At 45.8% G+C, this 23186-nt stretch overlaps 1 protein-coding gene across 1 annotated transcript in view; it reads right to left on the bottom strand.

Moving 5' to 3' along the window:
• Nucleotides 1-3922: 3922 nt before the first annotated feature.
• The window catches only part of LOC118561593 (protein NLRC3-like), a 52761-nt gene continuing 33497 nt past the window's right edge, over nt 3923-23186 (bottom strand). Inside the window, exons 5-7 of the mRNA XM_036133750.1 lie at nt 13754-13939; nt 12518-12653; nt 3923-4429 (exon numbers count right to left, since the gene is read on the bottom strand). Of these exons, the coding sequence (XP_035989643.1) occupies nt 3923-4429; nt 12518-12653; nt 13754-13939 (829 nt within the window). The remainder of the gene's footprint in view (nt 4430-12517; nt 12654-13753; nt 13940-23186) is intronic.

Below are 23186 nucleotides of genomic sequence, written 5' to 3'. Positions count from 1 at the left end.
CTTGGTTTCTCCTCCAATAGAATTACAATACTGCCTCCAACATGCCTTCTTAGCTGCTCTGATAGTCTTCCTAACTACAGCTTGAGCTTTCTTATACTGAATTAATGCCTCAGAAGTATGGCGTCTCCTTACCAATTTAAAAGCTTTATTTCATCCCCTTATAGCAATACTACATTGCTCATTCCACCATGGAACAGACTTTTTATTTCCACTTCCCTGTTTTAGTAATTGCAGTTTCAGCTGCATTAACAATAACAGACACAATCTTTGAGTTACATAACTGCACATCAGAAAACAAGTTTTTATCTAATTTATCACACTGGTTATTAACTAAATAGTGAAATAATTCCCAAGTAGCCCTACTTAGTCTCCATCTAGGAATCAGTACTTCCTCTTCTTTATCTACGTCAGAACCAACTGATATTATAACAGGAAAATGATCACTACCCAGAGGAGAACCACTCATCACCTCCAAGATGTAATTCCAGCTATTCCATGTGACACCAGAGTTAAATCTAAAACACTTTCTGAATTCCTATTACAATCATTCCTAGTAGGACATCCATCATTAACACAAACCAGTGAATGTAATTCCAGAAACTCTTCAATGACCAATCCATCTGTATCTGTATTTAGACTGCCCCATAAAACATGATGTGAACTGAAATCACTACACCATACAGTCTTTCCTTCATGCTCTTCATTTACTTCATTAAGATCTTCAATGGTCAACTTCCCGCTAGAATTATATAGATTAATCACTGAAATCTGATCATTTCCTATCCAAATCTTAACAACTATTGATTCATAATTCTGCCCTATTGATTCCACTTCATATCTTATACCATCTTTCACAAAAGTTACCACCCCCCCTTGTCTTTCCTTTCCATCATTCCTAATAGTTGTTTATCCAGGAATTACAAAATCTAATTGGGGCTTAACCCAAGTTTCCTGAATGTAAATCAGATAAGGCTTAATTATCAGATCAGAAATGTATTTCTTAAACTCTAGACCATCACTAATGAGACTTCTTTCCTTCCACTGGAATATAACTAACATGAAGAAGGGCCACCACTGCATGATTGAGGCAGAGAAGATTGTGTCTCATTCAGTTTCTCCTTAATTGATTCCCAGCTAGCATTCTTAAAATCAAGATACTTTTGGGCTGCCTTCACAATTATTTCTGTTTTCCTTTGAGCAGAGTAATTTATAACCTCCACCATGAATAAACCAAATGCTCTTTCTTCATGAGTAGAGTGTCATCTTTAATCTTGTTGCCTTCAGACAATCAGAACTTCCTTCTTCTAGCCCTGTCACTTTCTTTGGCTGCATCATTGGCGGAACAGGCACTTTTTTAGCTGCTTCTGCATCAGTGATCCCAGCAGTGATTTTAACTTTCTGTACTTCCACAGCTCTTTTACTAGCTACACATCCCCTGAAACCTGAACTATGTCCACCTCCACCATTACAACATCTCAAAGGAGCTCCTTCCTCAAATTTCCATACTCATCACACTGCAAAAACAGATCTAAAAATAAGTCAAATGTTCTTAAAATTTGTGTTTTTGTCCTAGATTTGAGCAGGTAAATAATATTATCTGCCAATGGAATGAGTATTTTGACCCCTATAATAAGATAATTAGACATCCTGCACTTGAAATAAGATGATGGAGATGAGTTGTTCCTATTTTAGGTGCAAAAGTCTTATTCCATTGGCAGATCATCTTATTTACCTGCTTAAATCAAGCACAGATACACTAATTTTAAGAAAATATTACTTATTTTTAGTTAAGTTTTTGCAGTGCATCACCAGCACATCTCCCACACTTCTGTTTCCCTGCATTCTGCTGCCACATGTCCACGTCTTTGACATTTAAAGCACCGCAGTGGTGGAGGAATAAATGGTTTAACATCAGAACTCATTTATTCCACAAACACTTTGTCTGCTAGAGTTTTCTCTTCAAACTTTAGCATGATAGAAAAACTATCACTCCTTTCTCCCTTTTTGTTTCTTTTTAACCGTTTGACTTCAACTACTTTCCCTCCCGATAAATTAGATTTAATGTCATCAACTGGCCAATCAGGAGAAATACCTGAAATAAAACCGCACACATATTTCCTGTTATCTAACACTCTGATCCCCGGTAAGATGACGATGTGGGCACACGTATTATTCTGAGCTCCATCTACGCAGCCCTCAAGCTGCTACTTAAACTGGCCTTTACACATCATTTCATCCACAAGGTGAAGCCCAACATCCACGCTCTACAGTAAGGGGAAAATAAGAGTTTATAAAAGATGTCGGCTGTTGATAAGAAAGATTTTTGTGGAGGAACTGTGAACAAATGGAGATTAATGCAGATAAATGAAGTATTTTAATGATTCCACAGCCATAAAAACATGATGTCATGGAGAATATTTCATGTAAACTGACTTTAGGAGCTGAAGCTCCCAGAAGCAGAAGCTGCTACTGTGACATGTTGTGTCTGAGTGTTTTATTCAGTAAAATCCTTGCAGAGCTTCTAAAAGTGCTGAAGCATCAATCAGGGATTATAGATTTGTTCCTGTCACACAGATTCCAGGAGCTGAAATTGACTTTTCTAAACTGGCTTGAATCCCCTCTGAGCCGCTTCACATGAGGGGCATTTCTACACACTGGGGGTCCCAATGCTGTCCGCTTCTGACCTGAGATCAGGGCTCAGACTCAGTTACACAGAGAGACAACATTAAAAACTGGCTCCAAGTCCAGGAACAAACTCAGAAAAGATTTATTACAATAGAAGATTTGAACTTTGCTTTTCAGCTCAATTACATCCACTTATTCAATTATTTTAACATCATCCTGTAGAAAATGGAGAAAAACTGACCTGATGAAGGTTTAAAGAGATTCAAAAGCTTCAAATAAATGAAACATCAGCATTTTATTTCTTCTCTCTTCCTCTTCCTCAGTTCTGGATAAAAGCTGCAACTCTAAACTGAAATTCAGCTAATTGTTTCATGTTTTCTGCTGATTATTGAATAAATGCTGACAGGAAGTTAGAAAAAGAAAGAAACTTTCAGTGGAGCAAAGCAGTGAAGAAGAAAGCAGACTTTACCATGAAGATCCTCAGTGTGGATCAGTAGAATATCAGCCAGATGTCTGCAGTTTAGTGTCAACACAACTTTCACATCACAGATATCAGAACTAAAACATGGAGTCTGACCTCAGTGCCTGTAGTTTGCAGAGGGGAGTCTGGAGGAAACCACAGAGCTCCTTCACTCCACCATCTTTCAGGTAGTTGTTACTCAGGTCCAGTTCTGTCAGATGGGACGGGTTGGACTTCAGCGCAGAGATCAGAGACGCCCAGCTGATCTCTGACAAATTGCAGCTCATCAATCTGAATAAAGAATGAAGATGTGAGCTGAAGCCACCAGGATGCAGGTTAAAACTGAAACATGAACAAATAAATGATCAAATGTAGAAAATGAATGTCCCTGAATGTAAAAGTGCCAGAAACATGATGAACTGATGTCTGATATGTGATCCAGTAGAACTGATTTAAAGAGTTAAAGCCAGCAGAACCAGAACATGTTATCATGACGTGTGAACGTCCAGATCAAGGTGTGGTTCTCAGCAGTGGCGGCTGCTGATGAAGATGTTCTGGGCTTAGGGTTGGGGGGGGGGCACTAGAGCTTGGAGATTAGCAGCCAACAATAAACTCTCCTTGAACATAAATCCATCCATGATCACTTGCTGCTGCTGGATATTTAAGTCTGATGGCTCTGGCGTCTGTTTAAAATGCTGCTGTCTTCTAGTCTGGCTCAGGGTTCTGCTAGAACAGTGGTTCTCAGAGCCACAATGTTCTAAACATGGATCATTTAACAGAGTTTCAGCTCACATTGTTCTGGATTCATCTTCAAGCTGAAGCAGCAGCCTTGGCGCTTTATGCCGCTGCTATGAGCCTGTTGTGGGTGTGGATCAGAAGCTGCTGGTCCCGCAGCAGAGGAGCAAAATGCTGAGTCAGCTTCAGCACCTTTATGTGGAGAGACATGTGGTGTGGCCACTTCTCTGCCACTACCTGGGACAGACACCTTCCTCCCAGCCTGACAGCGTCTGTGAACACCGGGACGTGTGACTCTGGTCTGCTGAGGGCAACTCCCTCTGACACAGTGGGGGGGGTTCCCCAGTGGGCCAGGTGGGCTCCCACTGACGGAGGGACTGCAGTCATCCTCTGCCTCTTCTGGCCACAGGGTCTCTGCGCAGGCGGGTGAAGCATCTCTGCAGGCAGGCGCCTCCTATGAAGCAGAGCCAGCGGAAGCAGCAGGTGGGCCGCTGACGTCATCCCCAGCAGCCGCATGACGGACAGAGCTGTCACTGTGTGGAGGTGTGACCCGGCGGAGCAGCGCTGACAGCGTCTGCTCTGGGCTCTCATGGTGGCCCAGTTTAGCTCCTAGCAGCTGGGACGCAGAACACAACCTTTTAGCACTTTATGGAGAACCCAGTTCTGTCAGCTGTGGAGCCAGAGCTCTGGTCTGCACCGCCGCTTCCTCTCTGGACCGAGCCAGCAAGAGCAGGTGGTCCACATAAAAGAGGATTCTCATCCCTGCAGAGCGCAGCGGCATCTGGAGAACGTGCGTGGAACCAGAGAGGAACCCAACGGCAGGTTGTAGTGACAGGGAATCCCCTGGAAGGAGAAGCGCAGAAACTTCCTGTGTTTGGGGATGATGGAACATGGAAGTAGTCCTTCAGATCTATGGAGGAGAACCAGTGGTTCTGGAGAACGTTCTCCAGCAGCTGTCTGACTGTCAGCATGTGGAACCGTCTCTCTGTGATCAGAACCAGTAAATAAAGGCAATAGAACCCCGTGGAGAACCCTGGAAATGACGTCTTTATCCAGGAGTTCCTGCAGTTCTGACAGGAGAGCAGCGCTCTGCTCTGGAGACGCTAGAACCGTCTCGATGACTCCTCTGAACCGTGGAGGAGAGAGGAGGTGCAGCGCTCTGTTCTGGAGACGCTAGAACCGTCTCTATGACTCCTCTGAACCGTGGAGGAGGAGAGAGGAGGTGCAGCGCTCTGCTCTGGAGACGCTAGAACCGTCTCCATGACTCCTCTGAACCGTGGAGGAGGAGAGAGAAGGTGCAGCGCTCTGTTCTTGAGACGCTAGAACCGTCTCTATGACTCCTTTGAACCGTGGAGGAGGAGAGAGGAGGTGCAGCGCTCTGTTCTGGAGACGCTAGAACCGTCTCTATGACTCCTCTGAACCGTGGAGGAGGAGAGAGGAGGTGCAGCGCTCTGCTCTGGAGAAGCTAGAACCATCTCCATGACTCAACTGAACCGTGGAGGAGGAGAGAGGAGGTGCAGCGCTCTGCTCTGGAGAAGCTAGAACCGTCTCCATGACTCCTCTGAACCGTGGAGGAGGAGAGAGGAGGTGCAGCGCTCTGCTCTGGAGACGCTAGAACCGTCTCCATGACTCCTCTGAACCGTGGAGGAGGAGGAGAGAGGAGGTGCAGCGCTCTGCTCTGGAGACGCTAGAACCGTCTCCATGACTCCTCTGAACCGTGGAGGAGGAGAGAGGAGGTGCAGCGCTCTGCTCTGGAGACGCTAGAACCGTCTCCATGACTCCTCTGAACCGTGGAGGAGGAGAGAGGAGGTGCAGCGCTCTGCTCTGGAGACGCTAGAACCGTCTCCATGACTCCTCTGAACAGTGGAGGAGGAGAGAGGAGGTGCAGCGTGGAGCCTCTGCTGATCAGTCTGTGAGGAGGAGAGGAGGAAGAGGCTGATGCAGGAGGAGGAGGCTGATGGAGGAGCAGAGGGAGGAGGAGGCTAATGTAGGAGGAGGAGGAGGAGGAGAGAGGAGGTGCAGCGGGAGGAGGAGGCTAATGGAGGAGGAGGAGGTGGAGAGAGGAGGTGCAGCGCTCTGCTCTGGAGACGCTAGAACCGTCTCCATGACTCCTCTGAACCCTGGAGGAGAGAGGAGGTGCAGCGCTCTGCTCTGGAGACGCTAGAACCGTCTCCATGACTCCTCTGAACCGTGGAGGAGAGAGGAGGTGCAGCGCTCTTCTCTGGAGACGCTAGAACCGTCTCCATGACTCCTCTGAACCGTGGAGGAGAGAGGAGGTGCAGCGCTCTGCTCTGGAGACGCTAGAACCGTCTCCATGACTCCTCTGAACCGTGGAGGAGAGAGGAGGTGCAGCGCTCTGCTCTGGAGACGCTAGAACCGTCTCCATGACTCCTCTGAACCGTGGAGGAGGAGAGAGGAGGTGCAGCGCTCTGCTCTGGAGACACTAGAACCGTCTCCATGACTCCTCTGAACCGTGGAGGAGAGAGGAGGTGCAGGGCTCTGCTCTGGAGACGCTAGAACCGTCTCCATGACTCCTCTGAACCGTGGAGGAGAGAGGAGGTGCAGCGCTCTGCTCTGGAGACGCTAGAACCGTCTCCATGACTCCTCTGAACCGTGGAGGAGGAGAGAGGAGGTGCGGCGCTCTGCTCTGGAGACGCTAGAACCGTCTCCATGACTCCTCTGAACCGTGGAGGAGAGAGGAGGTGCAGCGCTCTTCTCTGGAGACGCTAGAACCGTCTCCATGACTCCTCTGAACCGTGGAGGAGAGAGGAGGTGCAGCGCTCTGCTCTGGAGACGCTAGAACCGTCTCCATGACTCCTCTGAACCGTGGAGGAGAGAGGAGGTGCAGCGCTCTGCTCTGGAGACGCTAGAACCGTCTCCATGACTCCTCTGAACCGTGGAGGAGGAGAGAGGAGGTGCAGCGCTCTGCTCTGGAGACGCTAGAACCGTCTCCATGACTCCTCTGAACCGTGGAGGAGAGAGGAGGTGCAGGGCTCTGCTCTGGAGACGCTAGAACCGTCTCCATGACTCCTCTGAACCGTGGAGGAGAGAGGAGGTGTAGCGCTCTGCTCTGGAGATGCTAGAACTGTCTCCATGACTCCTCTGAACCGTGGAGGAGGAGAGAGGAGGTGCAGCGCTCTGCTCTGGAGAAGCTAGAACCGTCTCCATGACTCCTCTGAACCGTGGAGGAGAGAGGAGGTGCAGCGCTCTGCTCTGGAGATGCTAGAACTGTCTCCATGACTCCTGTGAACCGTGGAGGAGGAGAGAGGAGGTACAGCGCTCTGCTCTGGAGACGCTAGAACCGTCTCCATGACTCCTCTGAACCGTGGAGGAGGAGAGAGGAGGTGCAGCGCTCTGCTCTGGAGAAGCTAGAACCGTCTCCATGACTCCTCTGAACCGTGGAGGAGAGAGGAGGTGCAGCGCTCTGCTCTGGAGATGCTAGAACCGTCTCCATGACTCCTCTGAACCGTGGAGGAGGAGAGAGGAGGTGCAGCGCTCTGCTCTGGAGAAGCTAGAACCGTCTTCATGACTCTTCTGAACCGTGGAGGAGGAGAGAGGAGGTGAAGCGCTCTTCTGTGGAGACGCTAGAACCGTCTCCATGACTCCTCTGAACCGTGGAGGAGAGAGGAGGTGCAGCGCTCTGCTCTGGAGACGCTAGAACCGTCTCCATGACTCCTCTGAACCGTGGAGGAGGAGAGAGGAGGTGCAGCGCTCTGCTCTGGAGACGCTAGAGAACCGTCTCCATGACTCCTCTGAACCGTGGAGGAGGAGAGAGGAGGTGCAGCGCTCTGCTCTGGAGAAGCTAGAACCGTCTTCATGACTCTTCTGAACCGTGGAGGAGGAGAGAGGAGGTGCAGCGCTCTGCTGTGGAGACGCTAGAACCGTCTCCATGACTCCTCTGAACCGTGGAGGAGAGAGGAGGTGCAGCGCTCTGCTCTGGAGACGCTAGAACCGTCTCCATGACTCCTCTGAACCGTGGAGGAGGAGAGAGGAGGTGCAGCGCTCTGCTCTGGAGACGCTAGAACCGTCTCCATGACTCCTCTGAACCGTGGAGGAGGAGAGAGGAGGTGTAGCAATCTGCTCTGGCGATGCTAAAACCGTCTCCATGACTCCTCTGAACCGTGGAGGAGAGAGGAGGTGCAGCGCTCTGCTCTGGAGACGCTAGAACCGTCTCCATGACTCCTCTGAACCGAGGAGGAGAGAGTAGGTGTAGCGCTCTGCTCTGGAGACGCTAGAACCGTCTCCATGAGTCCTCTGAACCATGGAGGAGGAGAGAGAAGGAGAGAGGAGGTGCAGCGCTCTGCTCTGGAGATGCTAGAACCGTCTCCATGACTCCTCTGAACCGTGGAGGAGAGAGGAGGTGCAGCGCTCTGCTCTGAAGATGGTAGAACCGTCTCCATGACTCCTCTGAACCGTGGAGGAGAGAGGAGGTGCAGCGCTCTGCTCTGGAGACGCTAGAACCGTCTCCATGACTCCTCTGAACCGAGGAGGAGAGAGGAGGTGCAGCGCTCTGCTCTGGAGACGCTAGAACCGTCTCCATGACTCCTCTGAACCGTGGAGGAGGAGAGAGGAGGTGCAGCATGGAGCCTCTGCTGATCAGTCTGTGAGGAAGAGAAGAGGAGGAGGAGATGAGGAGGAGAGGAGGAGGAGAGAGGGAGGAGAGGAGATGCGGAGGAGATGAGGAGGAGAGGGAGCAGAGAGGGAGGAGAACATAAGGAGGAGAGAAGGAGGAGAGGAGGAGGAGGAGAGAGGAGGAGAGAGGGAGGAGAGAAGGAGGAGAGGAGGACAGAAGGAGGAGAGAGGAGGTGCAGCGCTCTGCTCTGGAGACGCTAGAACCGTCTCCATGACTCCTCTGAACCGTGGAGGAGGAGAGAGGAGGTGCAGCCCTCTGATCTGGAGAAGCTAGAACCGTCTTCATGACTCCTCTGAAACGTGGAAGAGGAGAGAGGAGGTGCAGCGCTCTGCTCTGGAGACGCTAGAACCATCTCCATGACTCCTCTGAACCGTGGAGGAGAGAGGAGGTGCAACGCTCTGCTCTGGAGACGCTAGAACCGTCTCCATGACTCCTCTGAACCCTGGAGGAGAGAGGAGGTGCAGCGCTCTGCTCTGGAGACGCTAGAACCGTCTCCATGACTCCTCTGAACCGTGGAGGAGAGAGGAGGTGCAGCGATCTGCTCTGGAGACGCTAGAACCGTCTCCATGACTCCTCTGAACCGTGGAGGAGAGAGGAGGTGCAGCGTGGAGCCTCTGCTGATCAGTCTGTGAGGAAGAGAAGAGGAGGAGAGAAGATGAGGAGGAGAGGAGGAGGAGAGAGGGAGGAGAGGAGATGCGGAGGAGATGAGGAGGAGAGAGGGAGCAGAGAGGGAGGAGAACATAAGGAGGAGAGAAGGAGGAGAGGAGGAGAGAGAAGGAGAGAGGGAGGAGAGAAGGAGGAGAGAGGACGTGCAGCGCTCTGCTCTGGAGAAGCTAGAACCGTCTTCATGACTCCTCTGAACCGTGGAGGAGGAGAGAGGAGGTGCAGCGTTCTGCTCTGGAGATGCTAGAACCGTCTCCATGACTCCTCTGAACCGTGGAGGAGGAGAGAGGAGGTGCAGCGCTCTGCTCTGGAGACGCTAGAGCCATCTCCATGACTCCTCTGAACCGTGGAGGAGAGAGGAGGTGCAACGCTCTGCTCTGGAGACGCTAGAACCGTCTCCATGACTCCTCTGAACCCTGGAGGAGAGAGGAGGTGCAGCGCTCTGCTCTGGAGACGCTAGAACCGTCTCCATGACTCCTCTGAACCGTGGAGGAGAGAGGAGGTGCAGCGTGGAGCCTCTGCTGATCAGTCTGTGAGGAAGAGAAGAGGAGGAGAGAAGATGAGGAGGAGAGGAGGAGAAGAGAGGGAGGAGAGGAGATGCGGAGGAGATGAGGAGGAGAGAGGGAGCAGAGAGGGAGGAGAACATAAGGAGGAGAGAGGACGTGCAGCGCTCTGCTTTGGAGAAGCTAGAACCGTCTTCATGACTCCTCTGAACCGTGGAGGAGGAGAGAGGAGGTGCAGCGCTCTGCTCTGGAGACGCTAGAACCGTCTCCATGACTCCTCTGAACCGTGGAGGAGAGAGGAGGTGCAACGCTCTGCTCTAGAGACGCTAGTACCGTCTTCATGACTCCTCTGAACCGTGGAGGAGGAGAGAGGAGGTGCGGCGCTCTGCTCTGGAGACGCTAGAACCGTCTCCATGACTCCTCTGAACCGTGGCGGAGGAGAAAGGAGGTGCAGCGTTCTGCTCTGGAGACGCTAGAACCGTCTCCATGACTCCTCTGAACCGTGGAGCAGGAGATAGTAGGTGCAGCGCTCTGCTGTGGAGACGCTAGAACCGTCTCCATGACTCCTCTGAACCGTGGAGGAGGAGAGAGGAGGTGCAGCGCTCTGCTCTGGAGACGCTAGAACCGTCTCCATGACTCCTCTGAACTGTGGAGGAGGAGAGAGGAGGTGCAGCGCTCTGCTCTGGAGAAGCTAGAACCGTCTCCATGACTCCTCTGAACCGTGGAGCAGGAGATAGTAGGTGCAGCGCTCTGCTGTGGAGACGCTAGAACCGTCTCCATGACTCCTCTGAACCGTGGAGGAGGAGAGAGGAGGTGCAGCGCTCTGCTCTGGAGACGCTAGAACCGTCTCCATGACTCCTCTGAACCGTGGAGGAGGAGAGAGGAGGTGCAGCGCTCTGCTCTGGAGAAGCTAGAACCGTCTTCATGACTCTTCTGAACCGTGGAGAAGGAGAGAGGAGGTGCAGCGTTCTGCTCTGGAGATGCTAGAACCGTCTCCATGACTCCTCTGAACCGTGGAGGAGGAGAGAGGAGGTGCAGCGCTCTGCTCTGGAGACGCTAGAACCATCTCCATGACTCCTCTGAACCGTGGAGGAGAGAGGAGGTGCAACGCTCTGCTCTGGAGACGCTAGAACCGTCTCCATGACTCCTCTGAACCCTGGAGGAGAGAGGAGGTGCAGCGCTCTGCTCTGGAGACGCTAGAACCGTCTTCATGACTCCTCTGAACCGTGGAGGAGAGAGGAGGTGCAGCGTGGAGCCTCTGCTGATCAGTCTGTGAGGAAGAGAAGAGGAGGAGAGAAGATGAGGAGGAGAGGAGGAGAAGAGAGGGAGGAGAGGAGATGCGGAGGAGATGAGGAGGAGAGAGGGAGCAGAGAGGGAGGAGAACATAAGGAGGAGAGAGGACGTGCAGCGCTCTGCTTTGGAGAAGCTAGAACCGTCTTCATGACTCCTCTGAACCGTGGAGGAGGAGAGAGGAGGTGCAGCGCTCTGCTCTGGAGACGCTAGAACCGTCTCCATGACTCCTCTGAACCGTGGAGGAGAGAGGAGGTGCAACGCTCTGCTCTGGAGACGCTAGTACCGTCTTCATGACTCCTCTGAACCGTGGAGGAGGAGAGAGGAGGTGCGGCGCTCTGCTCTGGAGACGCTAGAACCGTCTCCATGACTCCTCTGAACCGTGGAGGAGGAGAAAGGAGGTGCAGCGTTCTGCTCTGGAGACGCTAGAACCGTCTCCATGACTCCTCTGAACCATGGAGCAGGAGATAGTAGGTGCAGCGCTCTGCTGTGGAGACGCTAGAACCGTCTCCATGACTCCTCTGAACCGTGGAGGAGGAGAGAGGAGGTGCAGCGCTCTGCTCTGGAGACGCTAGAACCGTCTCCATGACTCCTCTGAACTGTGGAGGAGGAGAGAGGAGGTGCAGCGCTCTGCTCTGGAGAAGCTAGAACCGTCTTCATGACTCTTCTGAACCGTGGAGAAGGAGAGAGGAGGTGCAGCGCTCTGCTGTGGAGATGCTAGAACCGTCTCCATGACTCCTCTGAACCGTGGAGGAGGAGAGAGGAGGTGCAGCGCTCTGCTCTGGAGATGCTAGAACCGTCTCCATGACTCCTCTGAACCGTGGAGGAGAGAGGAGGTGCAGTGTGGAGCCTCTGCTGATCAGTCTGTGAGGAGGAGAGGAGGATATTGAGGCTGATGGAGGAGGAGGATTTTGAGGCTGATGGAGGAGGAGGAAGAGGAGGAGAGAGGGATGAGAGAGGGAGAGAGAAGGAGGAGCAGAGGGAGCAGAGGAGGAGGAGGCTGATGGAGGAGCAGAGGGAGGAGGCTGAAGGAGGAGGAGGCTGATGGAGGAGCAGAGGGAGGAGGCCGAAAGGGGGAGGAGGCTGATGAAGGAGCAGAGGGAGGAGGCTGAAGGGGGAGGAGGCTGATGGAGGAGCAGAGGGAGGAGAGGAGGAGGAGGAGGCTGGTGGAGGAGGAGGCTGATGGAGGAGGAGGCTGATGGAGGAGGCGGCTGATGGAGGAGGAGGCTGATGGAGGAGGCTGATGGAGGAGGAGGCTGATGGAGCAGGAGGCTGATGGAGAAGGCGGCTGATGGAGGAGGAGGCTGATGGAGGAGGAGGCTCAAGGAGGAGGAGGCTGATAGAGGAGGCTGATGGAGGAGGAGGCTGATGGAGGAGCAGAGGGAGGAGGAGGCTGATGGAGGCGTCTGATGGAGGAGGAGACTGATGGAGGAGGCTGATGGAGGAGGAGGCTGATGGAGGAGCAGAGGGAGGAGCAGAGGGAGGCTGATGGAGGAGCAGAGGGAGTCTCCAGGAGGCGTGGAGCTCCTGAACTCCTGACCTCCTGGCCACGGTGCTCCAAGCAGCCGGCAGACCAGCGAGGGACGTCGGCCCGGAGCGAGGCCTCACCAGGTCCTGAAGCGTCTCTGACTCCTCGGCGTTCTTCTGGATCTTCTCCAGCGCCGATTTAAAGTGAGGAGCCAACAAAGCATCTGGGCTGATACGGCTCCCAGCACCTCCTTTTTCACATCCTGGGAGGAGGAGGCTGATGGAGGAGAACAGCTGGAGTCAGATGTTCCTCTGGATCATGGTCTGCCAGGCAGAAATGGTCTGCAGACTAATAGCAATGATGATTCTTCAGTTTTCCTTTGCTTTCCTTCTTGGTGCTCAAACTTGTTGGCTTGTTGCTGAACGGTACCGCTGAGTCCAGAGAGCGTCTGCTGCAGTAGAGCTTTTTACTTTTCAATATTGTGCTGTAGTTTTAATAGCCACACTGCTGGCTCCTGGTTCTGGTTCTGTCTGATTGAGCTGTCAGACTGAAGAGGACGGTTCCTCTCTGAGCCGCACCAACAGAACAGCAGCTTCAGGACAAAGCTGAGCTGCTGGAACCTGCTGGTGCCGTCCATCCAACCATTTTCCACCAGGCTTATCCCTGCTGGGGTCCTGAGGGCTGCTGGTGTCTATCTGCAGCTGTCAGTGGCTGAGAGGCGGGCTTCACCTGGACAGGTAAGCAGCCTATCACAGGACAACACAGAGACAGACAGGACAACCAACCATTCACACACACACTCACACCTAAGGAGGATTTAGAGAGGCCAGTTAAGCTAACAGTCATGTTTTAGGACTGTGGGAGGAAGCCAGAGTACCCAGAGAGAACCCACACATGCACAGGGAGAACATGCAACCTACTGGTGCCGTCGCTTTGATTTAGTTTACATTTTCTCTCTTTGTTCTTCTCAGACATTCATTTTTTAGATAATGCTGTTTTATTATTGTTATTTTACTGTTTATGTGTATGAATGTGATCCTGGCACTACTCTGGAGGAACAAAGATTAATGTTTCATGTAAAGATGTGACAAAGAAATGAAAAATAAAGCTAAATTATCTGATCTTATCTAAATCTTTCCCAAATCAAATTAAAACATCTCCATCAATCATTCACATCATTTGACTTATTTTCCTAATTTTTGTTCTTCAGTCCAAAACATTTTAAGTGTTAAATGTTGAATACTGAAAATATCAAAGAAGAAAATAAATAATTGACAAGGCAAAACATTTGGACAGCAGGTTGTCTGTAAAAAAAATGTCAGAACAAAATTATTAATTAAAATAAGTTTTAAAGTAGCAGTGAAGATAAAACCTACGTTAGCTTCTTTACTTTACAGAATGGAGTCTCCAGGATCTCACAGAGACGCTTCATCTCAGAGTCTCCAAAGGTTCTCATTACATAATAGATCTGATCTATTTCCAGGTCAGTCAGGGAGGGGTTGGACTTCAGAGCTGAGGCCACAACTTCACATTCAGTCAGTGAGAGATCACAGCCCACTAGTCTGTGATGAGAGAAAGAATGAGATTAGTTGTAGTTAAATCAGACTAATAAAGACTGATAAACAGACTAAAAGATGATGACTAAACAGTGATGTCATCATCAGATGAACATCTGCTCTTCACATCAATGTCCTGTTTGACCCACACAGAGAATCTCTTCAGTCTCTTCAGGTCTTGGTTCTACTGCAGAGCTGCTGTGTCTCTGCTTTGGTTAAAAGCTTCATTCAACCACAAAGATGAAGAAAGATCATCTAGAGTAAAACAACAGAACTGACTAAATCTATCTGGATGTCCATGGTAGCATTTGGCCGTCTCCTCTATGTAAATTATCAGCAGATTATCTCTAGACATATGTGAGTCTAGTGATAATACACTATGGTTGTTTTGGCTTCATCTCACTTCCAAATCATCTCTAACTATACATACAAGTGACGCCTCTTCCTTTTACTGGAAGTGACCAAACTGGGTAAAATTACTGGTAATGTATCAAAAAGAAAACAGGAGGCTCCAGTTTTCATTTAGTAAAGAGAGTCATGACTTAATGTAACAGATAACGGCGTTACGTTACTTCCACTAGAACACAGTGTGTTACTACAACTGCATCAATAAAGCAGCTTTTCTTCACAGCATGCTCTCCGCTGCAGGAGTTTACCAGTGGCTGACTTAGTTTAGCACTTTACTTCTTCAGTGGTATAATAGCTGAAGTACATTCTACCTGCTGCTGTCTGCAGTGGAGGGAGCCCTATTTCATTTACTACAAAGTCTGTTTTAGCTTGATATATTGCTGCAAGAGAAGATTTTGTTACAACCATTTATAGCTGCTTGCAGCTTGTTAATGTGCAATAATAATCAAGTTCAAAAACATTTGGTTTATTTATTGTTTTACGATGAACATTGAGTATAATAATAATAATCATATCTACATAATTATATTAAAATTGATAGATGTCTTGACTCTTGATATGCCAGAAGCTGGTTGAATATGCTTATTATTATTATTAATTATAATTTGGTATTATAATTTATATAATAAATCATTCAACTCAAAATTCCGTTATAACAAAATATAGTTCAAATGTTAGCTATAAGCTTGTAAGTATTTATACTACTAATGCATTAGTTAATTTGCTGTTATGAACTCATTTATGCTGGAATAAATGATCTGGTCGGACTTGTAACCGGCGAGGTTTATCCGGCAGGCTTAGAGAACCCCAACGTAACTGCAGTTAGAGTTTAAATCCTTATTCCTTATCACCATCCAATGATATTGTCTCTGTATTAATATCAGATGTTAACTGCAAAGGAGGTTAGCTCTGAATTCTGAATACCCAGGCAACTGTGAATTAGATTGAACACAAAACAATGTCTATTCCGCAGTGGTTGTTTATGAAACCAAAAGCAATTCCCTGTTACAGTAATTCTCTGATTCAACGACTTTGGAAATCTTACTCATTACTAAAACTACACATGTAAAATATAGGTGGAAATAAAAGAACAAAAAAACAAACAAACAATGGATTAACATGAGCGATTAGCGAATCTAAGTTCAGCTCACGGTTGTTTAAACCACACTCAGAGACGTCGGCATTTGACGTTGCAGCATTGGGGAGCAGACACCCGCTCTGAGACACTCGCAAGCACAGACATGAATACGTAGATGCCGCGTCCTCGGGTGAGAGGCGTGCCGACAAAGCGGCCATCTTAGGTCAGACCAAGCTGCGCTCAGACAGAATACACGTCAATTCAGGAAAATGTACTTTATGTTTTCAGACACTCTGAATCCAGTGAATTCTCACCCGATTTCCAGATAAATCAACTGACTGAAAACGTCACCCCTTTAGGGGCTACATGGGACCAATTGATTGAATTAAATTATTGTCTAACTTGATAAATAATTTCGATTTTGTATTGAAAGTAAGCAAACTTCCAGAGCTCCGTCCCAGGAAGCCCGACTTTAACTCCGCTTATGGGTGCGCAAATAAAAGGGCACTAGGAACCAGATCCTGGGGAATTACCTTCCATAAGGAAGATTTTATGATAGATAATCCTCATGCTCTACAGTTACAGTTTTTCTGGCATAAACACAATATGTGCTAATGGGTAGCAGGGATGGAAGTAGAGAAAAGTACATTAAACACCAAAAACAATCAATATTGTCCTAAATTACTGGATAGACATGATTTGTGTGTGTGTGCGTGTGTGTGTGTGGGGGGGGGGTTAATATTATACCGTTTTTGCTATGATTTTGTAATGTATTCAATTCTAAGATGCGTTATTAGGGTTTTTTTTGTTGATTTTTTCCCCCCAGATTGCGGTTTGTATTATATAATTTTTAAATGCTGTTATGGGCACCTCTGCTCCCACTTTTCTGTATATAGTTTTTCTCCTATGTAGATCAGTGCTGTTGTCTGTAGATCGGTGTCTGTGTATATATATATATATATATATATATATATATATATATATATACACAGACACCGATATATATATATATATATATATATATATATATATATATATATATATATATATATATATATATACACAGACACCGATATATATATATATATATATATATATATATATATATATATATATATATATATATATATGGGGAGACTAAGTCACAAAAACTTGGACGTGTAGACCTGTATCTCTCTACCTAATATTAGAAAAATCACATAATATAAACAATATCTTTTAATCTTACTTGTGAAACGTTATGCCTCGAGCCCAGACGTCAATAGTCCGTCGATTTAAACAAAAATACACCGCACAGTGCTGAGGTATCATTAGTGTGTTCGGCTTGAATCAGCAGGTTAGGGTAGCAGGTCGACTGCCCCAAGATGGCGGCCGTAATTCCTGTGCCGCGACAGTCAATGCGGGGTCTACTCTTATATTATGTCTATGGGCCCAGCGGCCGGCAGCGTACAATGGGGCGTCTATGTACATAGACATATATAAAGAGTAGACCCCGCATCAACCGCTCTCGCCTATAGGCGCTGACGAGATTTAGGGGCGCCATCTTGGGGCGGTCGACAACTCCGCTCAGTCTAATGCGTTAACCAGGTGCAGAATCAATTTTAATCAACCATAACTCGTTTAATGTTGAACAAATTTTCACATTTTTTTTTGCTTAAAATGTTAAAACTATAGCTATTATAACAAATGGTCCAGTGCGTTTAAATAATCTTAGTGGAGTTAAAAGTAATAGAATATTCTGACATGATGTATGTATGTTTCAAAACACAGCCACTCACACATTTTTATAAGTTTTTTATTACTATATAAACAAACACATTTGTACATGTACACATATACATGTACACATATATATATATATATATATATATATATATATATATTTACGTTCCAAAAAAGAACCCGTGATAGGCGAAATCCGTGAAGTAGTAACCTTTATTTATTTTTTTACAACGATTATTTTTGAGAACTGTAATGAACGGCCAGCGGCGCAAGCAATGCAATGGGCCGGGATAGCAGCGAGAACCGGGGAAGGGGAACCGCGAGAGAGGAGCGGGGGGCGGTGGGGGACAGAGAGAGAGGAGAACGAGGATAGAGAGAGATAGTAGAGAAAAAACGAGAGAGAGAGGAGAGAGAGAGGAGAGAGAGAATAAACGAGAGAGAGATAGGGAGAGAGAAGAGAGAGAGAGAGAGAGAGAGAGAGAGAGAGAGATATAGAGAGATAGAGAGAGAGAGAGAGAGAGAGATAGAAACTAGAGATAGAGAGAGATAGAGATAGATATAGATAGATAGAGATCTAACTAGAGAGATAGAGAGAGATATATATATAGATATATATATATATATATATATATATATATATATATATATTTATCTATCCATCCATCCATTTTCCAAACCGCTTTATCCCTCACGGGGTCGCGGGGGTTTCTGGTGCCTATCTCCAGCGTTCACTGGGCAAGAGGCGGGGTACACCCTGGACAGGTTGCCAGTCTCTTTCTCTCTCTCTCTCTCTCTCTATATATATATATATATATATATATATATATATATATAACTATATATATAGATATATATATATAACTATATATATATATATATATATATATATAACTATATATATATATATAACTATATATATAACTATATATATATATATATATATAACTATATAATATATATATATATATATATATATATAGTTATAGTCCTGACGTCAGCAAGCTTCCTCACCTGACAGCGCATGCACCAGATGATCAACCCCAGGTGGGAGCAGCTCAGATCAGACCAGCTCGGAGGAGAATATTCAGCAAAATAATTCCAACTTCGTCGTGGAATAAAAGCATTAACCTACACCTACAAAGTTCTAACACCTGTCCAGGCACTTCTAAACATCCTGTGGATGAAAAAGAAATAAAAGGGGAGAACCCCGTTACTTTGAGGTGATCCCGGAATGAAGTCCCGGCTTCGGGGTCCGTGAGCGCTCGGAATAACGCGGCGTCCTGAATGCACCGGAGCGGGCAGCAGCAGGGACGGCGTAGGTACCAGATTGACTCGGGTCCTGCACTCCCGGCAAGATGGCGATGTGGGCACACGTATTATTCTGAGCTCCATCTGTGCAGCCCTCAACCAGCTACTTGAACTGGCCCTTTGCACATAATTTCGTCCACATGGTGAACCTGAACATCCACGCTCTAAAGTAAGAGGGAAAAATAAGAGTCTTATAAAAGATGTCGGCTGTTAATGAGAAAGATTTCCCTAGTCTGAAGAAGGCTAATGATGCTAAGCTAAACATGCATAACTATGCTGCTGCTGCTGCTGCTAGCGTTGAAACACCGATGGAGTTGTCAAGAAATGCCTCCGGTACAAGACGGCAACTGAATGCAACTCCAACCAAACTGCCACCTGCTAAAAAACAAGCCACTGAGACTGAGGTCTCCTTAGCTGCCGTCTTAGAAGCTATTAAAAGACTGGATAGCAAAGTTGATGACTTTGGAAAACAGCTAAAGGAAAATGCTGACATGTTTGGCCGCATTACCCTCCAAGTGGAGCAGAACACACTCTACGTTGCTGAATGTAAATCTACAGTAGAAAACCTTCAACAAAAGTTTGATTTAATGAATAAAGAAAACGCAAATCTGAAAGAAAAACTCCTGGAGGCTGAAAGAAACAAGCGTCAATGGAACCTGCGATTGTCGGGGCTCAAAGAGCAAGAAGGAGAAAACCTCAGAGAAAAGGCTGAACAATTTCTCTCTAAAATCTTACCACAATGGGCAGAACAGGCAGGAGATATGATTGATACAATCCACCGGTTGGGAAGAAAAGAAGAGGGACGGAGCCGTCAGGTCATCCTGCAGTTCACTAGGAGGCGCCATCGAGACGCAGTCTGGAAAGTGACGAAGGATTCAGCGGTATGCAAAGAACAAGGTCTGCGTTTTGCTCAGGATTTCATTAAGGAAGACCGGCTGGCAAGAGAAGAACTTTGGCCTAAGATTAAAAAAGCCAGATCCCAGGGTAAGGTGGCCTTTTACAGAGGTCATATTGCAGTGATTGACGGCAAAGTGTTCAAAGCTTCATCTCCCTTCTGAGACCACAGATGTTTCTCTGTTTATAACATCCCCCTATTATAGGGCTAAAAAAATCAACACTGTTTTTCCCTTTAATATTGAGTTATATCTCTAAGATGCTTGCTACAGTTCTCTTATCTGCACTCCAGAGGTTATTCCTCTTGTTTAAATTTAAAGGGAGTAGTTTTAAGTTAAGTGAAAGTTGTGGCTGTAAGGTAGATTTTATTTTTTCCATGTTGTAAAGGGTACTCTTATATTTTCCAGGGGCTTGCCTTTAGTTCATTCTACCTTAACAAAAGTTCTTTATTAAGGTTTGTGTCTTTAAAACTTTTCTTTTCCTTTGTCTTTTTTATGTCTTTAAAATCTAATCTTAGGTTTTTGTCGTTAAATGTAAGGGGCTTGAGAGAAAATGCCAAAAGGAAGGCAATGTTTATGTATTGTAGAAACAAGAATCCACATTGTATTCTTCTTCAAGAAACCCATTCAATGGTCTCTGATGTAACATTTTGGTCAAATCAGTGGGGAGATCAGATTTCTTATTCTCACGGTACTTCTAAATCAGCAGGTGTGGCTACATTACTGAATAATGTTCCATGCAAAATAATTCATACAAAACATGATAGTGATGGCCATTGGTCTCTTTCCGTATTACATACGGAGGACACATTAATACTCCTAGGCAATATTTATGGTCACTGTAACATTTCTAAAAATAAAGAGCTTCTTACGATTATTGAAGTAAATATCGAACAACTTAAACAAAGATTTCATACTAAATATGTTTTATTAGGCGGGGATTGGAACATGGTAAAGGACGAAAATCTTGATAGATACCCAAACAAATCCTCAAATGTCCATCCAAACCGAATTCTGTCTGATTTCTGTGAGAGATTGGGATTAATTGATTTATGGAGAGATAAACATATTAACAAAAAACAGTTCTCTTGGTTTAAATCAGATGCTTCAAGCAGATCTAGAATAGATTTTTGGCTAGGAACAGATGATATTCTGAAGCTAACATCAGACTCTAATATGTCTCCAACTCCTCTTACTGATCACTGCAGCATCGATTTATTAATTACTCCTCTTCCTGAAAGTCTGAGACACAGAGGGTACTGGAAATTCAAAGCAAATCTCTCAAAATATGAGTTGTACTGCAAGGAAATCAAAGAACTAATAAAAAAGATTCTGTTAGACGATTCAATAATAACCTACGCCAAAAAATGGGAATTCTTAAAATATAAAATAAGGGCTCACTCAATTTCTTTTAGCAAAAATCTAAAAAGAAACAATGACATGGAAGAAGTAAGGTTAGTTAAAGAGTTAAACCTACTATTTCGTAAACAGACGTTGACTGATGCTGACAAAAATAACCTCCTGACTCTACAAGCTAAATTAGACAGCATCTACGAAACAAAGGCCCGAGGAGCTTTTGTCAGATCCAGAGCTTAGCGGATTGAGGAAGGGGAAAAAAACAGTTCATACTTCTGCAGACTGGAAAAGAGAAGACAAGTTAAAAAATACATTCAGTCCCTAATTATTAACAACAATGAATGTACTGACCGAACTCATATTGCAAAAGAAATTAGTAACTTTTATCAAAACCTTTACTGCTCTTCTTTTTCACCCCAAGAATGCGACCTTCTGCTAAACCAAGTCAAAGACTTTATCCCTCAAATCACTGAGGATTTTAAGGAAAATTGCAACAAAGATATTAATATCGAGGAACTAGATAACGCCATCTTATGCTTGAAACTCGATAAATGCCAAAGCCCTGATGGCTTTACCGCCAATTTCTATACAGATTTATGGGATTATCTCAGAGAATTTATATTCCAGGTTTTAAAGAGATCCTATGTAACAATTCACTTCCACACAACATGAAGCAGGGTGTTATCACCCTTATACCCAAACCAAGAACAGACAACAAGATTTTAGACAATTACCGTCCAATCACCATTCTAAACTGCGATTATAAACTGTTAACGTATATTTATACAAATAGATTAAAGACTGGTCTTAAGGATGTTATTTCTGAAACACAGACAGGTTTTATGTCCAAAAGATCTATACATGATAACATCAGACTGGTGCAGGATTTACTGGAATATAGTGAACTGATTGAGGATAAAGGATTCATCCTTTTCCTAGACTTTTATAAAGCCTTTGATATGTTGGAGCATCAGTTTCTTTTCAAAGTTCTGCACTTGTTCGGATTCGGGCCAAACTTCTGTAGAATAATAAAAAGCTTTTACAATGACACCACAAGTTCAGTTGCACTGCCACACGGTACGTCTCCACGTTTCACCATTAATAGGGGAGTATAACAGGACTGTAATATTTCCCCTTTTCTCTTCATCTTGGCTGTTGAAGTGTTGAGTATTTTCATCAAAAACTCAAATATACCTAAATTGAGTTTTTGATGACCAAATTATAATCAGCCAACTAGCTGACGACACTACAATTTTTTTTGAAGAATCTAGACCAAACCCCTAAAGTTCTTGAGTTAATTAATACTTTCTCCAAAGAATCTGGATTAACCTTAAACCTGCAGAAGTGTGAACTGATGGCGATTCATGACTCTGATCTGACGGAAGCTTATAATATTCCTATTAAATCCTCAGTTAAATATCTTGGAATTTTAATTACTAAAGATGCTAAACTCAGTGAAACTGTTAACATAGATAATAAAATACAGAATTGCAAGTCCCAGTTAAATAGATGGCTCCAAAGAGACCTGACCTTGTTTGGGAGAACCTATCTAACCAAAATGGAGTCCCTGTCCCGGTGCATATACCCAGCTTACTCTATGGCCATACCCAACAAATACATTAAAGCTATAAATCAGTTGAACTTTAATTTCATCTGGAGAAATCGAATCCACTACTTAAAGAAAGCAAATATGGTTAAAGACTATAATGATGGTGGTTTACAAGCTATTGACTTTGATTTTTTAAATGCAGTCTTAAAAGTAAACTGGTTGAAATCATTTTTAATAAATGTAAATAGTATCTGGTTCTGTCTCACCAAAGGTTTGTTTAAAAAAATTGGAGGCTTAGATTTTGTTCTCAGATGTAACTTTAATGTCCACAGACTTCCTGTTAAGTTATCTGCCTTTCATAAGCAGGTTTTGTTGTGTTGGAAACTTATGTACACGCACAACTTTACTCCTCACCAAACGCCAATCTGGAACAACAGATATGTGTTACACAGAAACAAGTCTCTGTATTTAGATCACTGGATGGAAAAAGGTATTTGGTCCATAAAACATCTTCTTAATGACAATGGAGACTGGCTGTCTTATGACGAATTTTGCTTATTATATAATTTGGATTGCACACGCACTCAGTTTAACATAGTAATGAACTCCATCCCCACTGCAGTCAAAAATCTGGTTCAAAATATAATCACTCAGTCAGCTAACCTTCAGTTACCCACTCTTCAACTTTTTGGAGTTAACCTTTTGGACCAAAGTAACTCTAACAAACGGATGCGTCAACATCTAACTAATTCTATATTTTCTACCAAACCAAATAAAAACTCCATTTTAAATTTGTTTTCTGATTCAGAGGTTAATAAGTGAAGAACCGCTTACCTTAAATACCCTCTATGTCCTAAAGCTAAAGAAGTTAATTTCAAAATCCTCAATAACATTTTTCCATCCAGAGAACTATTAAGGCAAAGATTCAACTTTGATACC

The sequence above is a fragment of the Fundulus heteroclitus genome, unplaced genomic scaffold (assembly GCF_011125445.2).
Source record: "Fundulus heteroclitus isolate FHET01 unplaced genomic scaffold, MU-UCD_Fhet_4.1 scaffold_68, whole genome shotgun sequence".
NCBI classification, from domain to species: domain Eukaryota; kingdom Metazoa; phylum Chordata; class Actinopteri; order Cyprinodontiformes; family Fundulidae; genus Fundulus; species Fundulus heteroclitus.
The sequence above is the reverse complement of the archived record's forward strand: the minus strand, read 5'-3'. Positions and strand labels throughout refer to the sequence as shown.